This window comes from Pyricularia pennisetigena, chromosome 2, assembly GCF_004337985.1.
Source record: "Pyricularia pennisetigena strain Br36 chromosome 2, whole genome shotgun sequence".
Lineage (NCBI taxonomy): Eukaryota > Fungi > Ascomycota > Sordariomycetes > Magnaporthales > Pyriculariaceae > Pyricularia > Pyricularia pennisetigena.
In genome coordinates, this window is record NC_043741.1 from 3,434,484 (window position 1) to 3,444,184 (window position 9,701).

The 9,701-nt window shown below is 53.2% G+C and overlaps 3 protein-coding genes across 3 annotated transcripts; 2 read left to right on the forward strand and 1 right to left on the reverse strand.

The window, feature by feature from the left end:
* Positions 1 to 102: 102 nt before the first annotated feature.
* On the reverse strand, positions 103 to 1,217 carry PpBr36_00950 (uncharacterized protein; the record flags this gene model as incomplete). Its single annotated transcript, XM_029888139.1, has 2 exons — positions 103 to 885; positions 993 to 1,217. The coding sequence occupies 2 exons, from the start codon at positions 1,215 to 1,217 to the stop codon at positions 103 to 105; spliced, it is 1,008 nt and encodes a 335-aa protein (XP_029751092.1).
* Positions 1,218 to 1,985: 768 nt separating this feature from the next.
* Positions 1,986 to 2,816, forward strand: PpBr36_00951 (uncharacterized protein; the record flags this gene model as incomplete). Its single annotated transcript, XM_029888140.1, has 1 exon — positions 1,986 to 2,816. One exon carries the CDS (start codon positions 1,986 to 1,988, stop codon positions 2,814 to 2,816), a length of 831 nt encoding a protein of 276 aa, XP_029751093.1.
* Positions 2,817 to 4,789: 1,973 nt separating this feature from the next.
* On the forward strand, positions 4,790 to 8,098 carry PpBr36_00952 (uncharacterized protein; the record flags this gene model as incomplete). Its single annotated transcript, XM_029888141.1, has 5 exons — positions 4,790 to 4,868; positions 5,139 to 5,637; positions 5,721 to 6,212; positions 6,301 to 7,558; positions 7,889 to 8,098. 5 exons carry the CDS (start codon positions 4,790 to 4,792, stop codon positions 8,096 to 8,098), a joined length of 2,538 nt encoding a protein of 845 aa, XP_029751094.1.
* Between the last annotated feature and the right edge of the window lie 1,603 nt (positions 8,099 to 9,701).

A 9,701-nucleotide genomic window follows, 5' to 3' on the forward strand; every position in this document is an offset into this window, starting at 1 on the left:
TCTATGAAGAGCGTACAGAGACTGCCGAGTATTGGTTCCAAGATCCCACAGCATGATACCGTCCAAGGAAAGTCAGATTGACAGGTTGTGCGGGACCCTAAACTAGCTTTCTTCCATACTAGCAACCCTTTCATCCAATTTCCTCATCATCTCGGCCTCATCGTCCCCCGCTGCGTCTGTACCCTGTGAACCACCTCCATTTTGGCGTAGCTGTAACCCTCTCCTCTGCATTTCCGCCTCCACGAGCCGCCTGGTGAGCAAACCACCCTCCCCACCGAGCAGCGCAGGAACCAGCGCCTCGTCCCCAGACGCCAACCCCTCCTTCTTCTGCTGCCTGACCCAGCCCTCGAGGCTCCTCAGGCCGACGACCAAGAACCCGAGCTCCTCCCGCTCGACGTCAAACACCTCCCACCACTCACACTCTGGCATCTTGGCGCCGAGGTCGCGGGCGGCGTTGTAGATGGCGGCCACGGCCAGAGCGTTCGGCTGGTGGGTCAGGTACAGCAGCTGCGGGGAGAGCAGGGCGGCGTTGAGGTAGGCGACGGCGCGCTCCGACACCACCTCGCGCGGCTGGGCGAGGAAGTCGAGTGCCTGCAGGTACGTCACGGCCAGGGGGTGCGGGAGGGCGACGCGCGTGTCGAAGGACAGGGCGTACAGGATGCGGCCCTCGAGGGCGAGGATGCGGTTGTGTGCGGCGAAGTAGTCGGCTTGGCTCTGGTAGTATTTCGTCGGGTCGTTGGTGTCGTCAGCATTGGTGGTGTTTGGCGGTCGGGCGAGGGGCGAGGCTGGAGAGAGGAGGTAGGCGTAGACGTTTGTCACGTCGCGGGGGGAGCGCGGGAAGGGGCCGCACTTCGCGACGATGTAGATGCATGCGGCCGAGACATCCTGTTTTGGTTTTGGCAGTAAATCGTCAGTTGTTTATGAGGTCGGACAATGTTGGGGCTGCGAGAGCGCCAATGGGCCAGTTTAAGCTATAGGGAGGGTAGACAAACGCTGAACTCATGCTGCATCTCCGAATCCACAAGCCAATACCGAGCGAGTAGTACATTGGCTTGCGCTGTGGTGGACTGTGGGAGCTGCAACAGCAGCCCTGCGGCCTGTGTGAGGCATTGGGTTGTGTAGAAGATTGTATCTTGGAGATCGGTTGGAAGCGAGCTAAACCTAGCACGTTGATGCAGCTGCTCAGGTGTGGCGAGGGGGTTTGTCATGTGGGCCATTTTGAAGAGGAGATTGTTGCGATACGGCAAAGCATGAGTGTATAGCTATCCTGGGTGTTCCAGGCGTTGATGTAAGAGCTTGTTGTAGTTGGGTGGGGATATGGAATCCTGGGCATTGCGATGCTGATAAGATAAGCCAAATCGACATGGATAGCTCCTGCATCTAATGTTCATTTCAATGTAGGTGTAAAAGGGTTATTGGTTTCTTTTTGATAATTTTGCTATTTTTGGATATTTTTCGTTTTTTTTTTTCTTTTTTTCTTTTACCGCCTCCAAACCTGCGCTCAACCATGCAATTATGACAAACGCTGCGCATCAGCGGTTGTTGCCGACTCTCCCAGAAGTTATTCAACTTCAAAGGACCAAGACCCCTCACTTACCAACAGACGATCAATCTCGAGAAGGAATTCATGACTCACTAGTAAAATTAAGCTGTCCCCATTTACTGGGACTATTTGCGGAGTTTTGCGGGGAAACGGAGATACGCATGCACAAAGCAGGTAATTACTGTGGTATTATTGTCGCAATCTTTCCAGCAGCTCGGATTCACTTGGGATCTGTCCGCATGGACAAGGGGATAGGCTTGGTATTCGACGATCGATCAGGTTCTAATTAATATAGATTTCAGTGTGATCCTCAAGTCTTGAAAGTGAGTTTGCTCCCTCCTTCGGTCCCTTCGTGGCATCCTCAAGACCACGAAGTAGCCAGAACATCTCTTCTACCCCTCCCCCCGGTTGAGCCGTTCAAATCGAACAGCCATTGACAGCAATGCGAGTCTCTAGCCTTGCGCTACTCGGCGTGGCGGCACCAGCGATGGCGGCACAAACAGGAGGGTGCTCGGCGCCTTCCCAACTGGACGCTATCATTGCGCGCGGCCACCTCAAGGTTGGGATGACGGGCGCATACAAGCCGTTTTCTTACCTGGACACCGACTCAACCACCAATTCTTCATCCTCAGGCTACATTGGCGCTGATGTCGACATGGCCAAGTCGCTATCTCAGGCCATGGGTTTGACCAAGGACCCCGAGTTTGTGCACGCCACTTTCGCCAACATGACGACGGAAATCAACGAGGGCAAGTACGACATTGGCATGACGGGAGTCTCGATAACGCTGGCCCGGGCCCGCTCGTGCTTTTACTCGAACCCGCTGATCCGGGTCGGCAAGGTGGCCACGGTGCGGTGTGAGGATGCGTTCAAGTACCAGTCTCTGGCGGCCATAGACGTCGAGGGCGTGCGTGTTGCGACGCCTTCTGGTGGCAGCAACGAGGTGTTTGATCGGGCAAACCTCAAAAAGGCCGAGATCCTCGTCTACACCGAGACCGACAATAACATCATCTTCCAGGCTGTCGTGGACAAGAAGGCCGACGTTATGATCACGGACAGGGTAGAGGCGGAACTCCAAGCCAAGATGCACCCGGGTGTCCTTTGCGCCGTCAACCCGGAAGAGCCGTTCAGCTTCGAGGAGATCGGGTACATCATGAAGCGGGATGTGGTATTGCAGCAGTTTGTCAACCAGTGGCTCCATGTCCAACAGGGCAGCGGCGCCTGGAGCCGAACTCTGCAGAGCTGGATGGACTACCCATGGCCACACACTTGAACGAGGTGGGAGCCATCCATGGGCAGATAGCCTTGAGGAGGGGAACGAACTCTCACGGTTTGAAAAAATTAATAGGTGGCCGTAGCTTAATTGGTACTAGACCCAGGCTGGAACCGAGTCGCACCAGCGTTTATTAATGCACAGTTCAAAAGATGGTTGGGGAAGCAGGCTGGGTATCACGCATAAATACCTGGGCCAGTGGCCGCCATCCTCCCAAGCATCCATGGTCAAGACTGGTTTTATCGACTTTTTCTTTTCTTTTCAAGCAGCACAAGTACAAAGTATGAATGCTTCTCGCAGCATTAGATGTCAAACGCATGCTGTTTACCGAGCTCGGGAACGACCATCACTGCGCTCGCATGCTATTCTAGAAATGTCCTCTTGACGACCACCGCGAAGCAAGCCTAGACATGAGCATAATATTCGGTAACTAGCACTGGACCCTACTGGCAGTGGCCTGATGTTTGGCAATGCTCTCTGAAATGTCAGCCCATTCATTAATGGGATGCACTCGCATTAGTCGCGCCAGTTGGTCATCTCTAGCTCAAAGATTCCCGAATAGGGGTTCCGTCTGATGAAGGGCTTTCAAAAACTAACATGAGTCCCAAATCCTGACAGACGCAACCGCGTATGTTTACATAAGCTCTAGCGTTAGCTTGGCCTTTTTTATCCTTTTCCTCACTAGCTGGTTTGCTGCTCGGTAACATGGTCATGTCCTTTGGCTGACTCGGAAAGCAACAGACAGAGCTTGAGTATGCATATGAAGATTGCCGACGTTGACAGCAAACCATTTCAAAAGCATCTCCTGTCAACAAACACCATCCAATGTTTTGCATCCCATGCAACTTCTGGAAGTGTGTCAGACAATCTACCACCTCGAAGCCTCAAGGACTGCTTCCTTGACTCGTGGCTTACTACAAGGAGGCATCATGGCCATGATTTTCCCGCGCTTGTTAGTTTTCATACTTCCCGACGTGAGAAAAGTCCTTGTGCCGATGGCTGGCAGCGCTTACCTCACTTCGAAACCCTGTCTATGTCTAGCTCATCTGCACTAGACAAGCAGCGCTGGGTTTTTTTTCGCAATATTTTGTTTTGCAATCCTTCGGAGCGAAGTGCACCGCGACTCTAATATCTTTTTCGTCTCAATATCATCCCAAAATTTGTCGTTTCAACCGCTACGGCTTTGGAAAGTACTGGTCACTGTCTATCTTTAAACTTTGAGGATGAAGTTCAATCAAGGTTCATACCCCCGTTTGACATGAGCAAGTAAAGCTTGCTGTTCGGGAACCTGCTTCTCGAATCCCGGGCTGTATTGCCGCTCTTATCCAAATCCATCTGCTGCCGCTAGGGTAGGCGGCGAACGCGTTATTGTGAGAACTGGTAGGAAAATCTATCAGCCTTCAACCGAGCTTCACGCCACAAACAAAAAGAAAACAAAAAACGGCCCACGCCAGGAATCCCCGGGCTGTGGCGCTCAAGACTATAACCATGTTGACCGTCAGGATTACCCGGGGACAAGGAGACATGGGGACTCTCAGGGAATGTTGCAACTCAAGCCTTGTGGGAGGGTGATGGGCTAGGTATTCGAAATAAGTTACGCCTCCCTCCCCTCTTTTTTTTCGCATCTTCCAAGGCCTGAGGTGCGAGTCCCAACGGTGCGGTTCAATTATTCTCCCATCTTTTCGCTCTTGACAGTTCCGTTCCACGGAGCTTTTGTGTTCATGGACATCAGATTTGGTCATCCTGAAAGCCACATGGGGCCTGCTTTTGATCTTTCCAAGAGGTAGTACTAGGTCCGAACTTGCGGCAAGGAGAAAAAAGGCGTTCCAAGATATTAATCAGCAGAAAAAAAAAACACGAGAAGAAAAAAAGGAGAGAAAAAAAATCTCGACTACTTGCGGAAAACGGCAGAAGCCATATTCCTGGACTAAACCCAAGCAAACTGTTTGCGGTGATTTGCCGTCTGGGAAATGATGCAGAACCTACCAGAGCCAGCCGTGCAAGGCTCGGTGAACCGTACCCCAGGGGGCAACAATGCCTTTTATAATATTGGTATGTTGACAGTGGACTCCATCCCCGTACCTGCGGCTGCGTGTACAGGGTGGTAAATAAAACTAGATTTGGATGTTGATGCGATGTGATGGGTTGTTTTGATAACTGTTCTGCCCACAACCCGGCGTCCCTGTTTGTTTCTCTTGTTTCTTTCAATGAAGTCCATATGCTATCATGATCTGCTTTTTTTTTCCAAAGTTCTGAACTCACCGTTCCACCTCATTTATTGATATGATGTTGTGCAAAGCGCTGACCTTAACATCAAACCAGCAAACGACTACACGCATATCGCCGACCTCAATCTGCGCCGGCGGCTCGCCCTGGCCGATATAGACAGGGTGCCGCTGGGCCTGCAGCACGCGCGGGCAGTGGCTGTGGCAGGTGTGGGCTTCTTCCTCGACTCGTACGACATCTTCGCCATCGACCTGATCATGAGCCTGCTGGGGGTCGTGTTTTGGCAAGAGGGCCAGGACCAGGCCGCCAACGGCTTCGGCGGCAGGCTCCCGTCGGCGGTGGACCAGATCCTCAAGGCCTCGACCAGCGCCGGAATCGTCATCGGCCAGCTGGTGTTTGGGTGTCTCGCCGACGCCTTTGGCCGCCGCAAGATGTACGGCATCGAGCTGTGCATCATCCTCGTCTCCACCCTGTGCTTTGCCCTGGCGAGCCCCAGCTCCTCGATCAGCGCGACGGGGATCCTGGTGTTTTGGAGGGCCATGATGGGCTTTGGGATCGGGGGCGACTATCCGCTGTCTTCGGTCATCACTTCCGAGTATGATTTGCCTGCGTGGTTTTGATAGCCCCATTTTGTGGTTTGAAATGCCTAGACTAAAAAAAAGGCTTGTTCTCTTCTAGATTTGCACCCACGCGCTGGCGAGGTGCCATGCTGGCCGCCGTGTTTTCGATGCAAGGTATCGGTCAGCTGGTCGCGGCGGTTACGACGTTGGTGGTGACGTTTATCTTCAAAGAATCCTTCATCGACGTCGGCAAGGTGTCGGACTGCGATTCGACCTGCAGACTGGCTGCAGATCGGTCGTGGCGCCTGATCGTAGGTATAGGCGCAGTGCCAGCCTGTTTCGCCATGTACTACCGCATCACCATCCCAGAGACTCCTCGCTACACCTTAGATGTCGCCCAAGATATCGAAAAGGCCGAGGCCGACGTCAAGGCCTACATGCAGAGTCAGCACGAGGGGACCGTCGATCCTCTGATCCAAGCTAGGGCCAAGAGGCTGGCTTCCATGTCGCTGGATGTCCCTTCCGCTTCATGGCCAGATGTGTACTCGTATTTCCGGCAATGGAGACACTTGAAGATCCTTGTTGGGACCACCGTGCCGTGGTTCTTTCTGTAAGTCTGGTTTGCCGCAAACAAAAATAGCTGACGTGATTCTGCTCTTTACACCGGGACTCTGACAAGGTTATGACATGATACCCAGTGACCTGGCATTCTACGGCCTCGGATTGAACACCACTCTGGTGCTGAAATCGATAGGCTACTCACGAAACAAGAACTTCTACCACAGCTTATACGACAACGCAGTGGGCACCATCATCCTCACCTGTGCCGGCTCCCTGCCGGGCTATTGGATGTCCGTCCTGACCATCGACACCTTTGGTCGGCGCCCGATCCAAATGCTGGGCTTCCTCGTGCTGACCATCCTCTTCTGCGTTCTGGGCTTCGCCTACCACCACCTCTCCGGCGGCTCCATGCTGGCGCTATACATAGTGGCCCAGTTCTTCTTCAACTTTGGCCCCAACACCACCACCTTCATCACGCCGGCCGAGGTGTTCCCGACCCGCTACCGGGCCACGGGCCACGGCGTGTCGGCGGCCATGGGCAAGATCGGCGCCATACTGGCCCAGGGCATCAGCATCCCCCTGCTGGAGCACGAGGAGCCCCCGGCCGCCTCCGCCTCGTGCGAGGGAGTCGCGTGCTCGCACTCCCTCCCCAAGTTGATGCTAATCTTCGCCATGTTCATGCTCATCGGCACGCTGACCTCGACGCTCGTCCCCGAGACCAAGGGCGCGACCCTGGAGGAGCTGGCGGGGGAGCTAGGCGATTCTGGGAGTAAAGGCGGCGGTCCCAGGTCCGGAGTGAAAAAGTCGTCATCCAGAGGCGGTAGTGGTGGAGGTGGTGGAGGTGGTAGCAGTGGCGTCGGCAAGGGGTCCGCGGGGCTGGGCTCGAGGGCGAGTAGCTGGTTCCAAAACAGCTTCCCCGGCGGCAAGCCAGCAGGGTTCCAGCGGGCGCTAGGAAGGGCCAGCCCTCGCGTCGGGATCATTCGCGGCCCCGAGATCGACGGCCAGGAGACTCTACCGCGGCAGCAGACGACGCAGAGCAGCGGCGCCAGGCGGCCCAAGGGGCCACTGAGGGACTGGCCGTTTCCCGACGTCGCCGCGAGGTCGGTGCAGGAGTTTGCTGCGGGGAGACACCGCGAGAAGCGGTCCCGCGGCAAGGGCAAGATGAAGAAAGCTGCGGCGGAGAGCGGCGGCGGTGAGATGGGGAGTGACAGCCACACGGCGACGACCGGGTACGAGACGGATCCTAACGGCAGGTTCGCGTTTGTTGGTGAGGATGCAGCGGCCATGCAGGTGCTGGCGTCGACGCAGTCCTTGACTCCCGGCTGGGGAGCGGGCTGGGGTAGGATGGACAGGGGAGGTCGGTCTGCCTCCAAGGATAATATGTTATTACAGGATGTGGGTAGCTTGCTAAGATGATATATATTTGGTAAAATTAATATATGTATCATCTCAAGTCAACGATATCCTTATGATGTCATTGATGCCTTGATTGTTTGCAAACTTTCTTTGCAATTCTCATGGCTAAGAGGACAGTTTCCTCACTCTGCCCTCACCTCAGATTCACATGATGGTACAAACACCTTTGAGGCTTTTACCAAGGCTACATACAGTACACACACACACACACACAACTGAATCCGTCGATTCTTCTGACAAAAGCAAAACCATCACGGCCAAAAAACAATATCATTGCGACAGAAAAAAGAAACACAAAAAGCTCACCAGGCAGCCCGTAGGGTCCCTGGCTACAAAAACCCCCGTGGGGGTTTTACTCCGTGGCAAGGCTCGGGGTCGAACCCCGAGCCTTGGGTTGGAAGGGCGTTAGGGACGAATCCCCAACGAGCTTCCAACTGCACCACGGGGGCAGGGGACGGACCCCAACACCCCCGTGGTGCGTTGGAAGAAGCGGGTAGCACGGGGCTTATAAAGGGGTGAGAGGTTTTTGAGTGTCAGTGGAATGTCTGTTGGGTGAAGATGAGTTGGGAGCGCGTCTTTGATGATACTGCCTATTTAGGTACTGCCAGCTGGCACTAGTGAGACCTGCGACTCTCCTGGTCTTTGCTAATCAAATTTGATGTCATATCAGCATCATAGTTAGCCACATCTATACGGGAAAGCTTTAAGAGGTTTTGCTGGGCGACGTACAGGGAATATATACCTATCCATATCATTTAGGTTGGTATTAGGGAATCATCCCCTTGATAAAAAGATAGTATTATCAAACTTGATGATGATTGGATATTAAATTTAGCATCGTATAACCTTATTACTATTTTTTCCATCATTATCAGGCAATACTGGGAAAACTGCAGCAGTTACCGCGACTGTAATAAGGTCTCGATGTATGCTTACATAAACAGCCATGTATACAGATATGCACATACAGACATGCTCAAGTAAGAAAGCATAGTCTGTGGGAGATATATTATCAGGCATTCTCCACTCGGCCCGAGTCCGGTCCTGTAGCCTGGATCTTGGTCTCTTGGTGTCGACTATCTCAGCAATCCGAACAACCCACCCTATTGGTCAATGGCTTGAGGCCCCGTGCATTTTTAGCTCTTTTCCGGGTTTACACTTTGCCAGGTTTTATGCGTACAATGCTTGCTTTATCTTGGAATAGTCTTCTCGGCCCAGCCACGGACGTTGCAAACATGTTAATTAACAGAGATGCGTGTCAATCTAGTCAACCCCCCATACTATGTAGGTCTTGTGGCCTCCGGCTCACTTTGACTCGAGTCAACATTCAGGATTGAGTCGTGACAGCTCACGCGGCAGTTAATCGTCTTTTGCACGCGTCAGACTATGTGAATGATAACTACTAGACTTACTTCTAGACTTACTACTCAAAGAAGAAATGAAAGAAAGCCTACTAATAAGGTATTTCTACTTGCTGATCAATTGCTATGGCCGCACTTTTTAGTCATGGAGTCCCAGTAAACTTTGCGTACCCACCAATACGTACGTACGTACTATCGTAGGCAGGGATTGCGTAGGGAAGGGATAAAAGCTGCTCAAGGCATGCCGGGCTGTCCTGATCCGTTAACAAGGAGCAGCCGTGAACTGAATCGATGTTGCAATAAAATCCCGAATAGACCTCCACCTGTAATTCTGCTTACTATGGTAAACCCCGCTCGCGCGGGCTGTAAGTCCCGAGCGCACGTGTGCAAGTAAACATTGACTTTCGTTTCTGAGATCTCTCGTTTTGCCAAGATTCAAAGCACAATAATCGGCAGAGGTTCGACGCCGATCTTCAACACAAAAACGCCAAACTGTGGGTCGGCCAGGAAGTCCCAAAACGGCAGGTCGATTGGAGGCATGAGTGTTCACAACGCGTCCAAAGAGGTCCGATGACGACGAACAAGTGCTCTGCCCAGAGACTACCAAGAAATGGTTTCCCGCTCCGGCGCATAATAGATATCACACGCTGCCGAACACGCGATACGGGGTCGGCTGCTTCGGTTGCTCGAATGAACCCCGTACGCCGTACGCCTCGGCTGTCGTTCTATCCGGTCGTATATGATTGGGCCGCCTGCAGTCC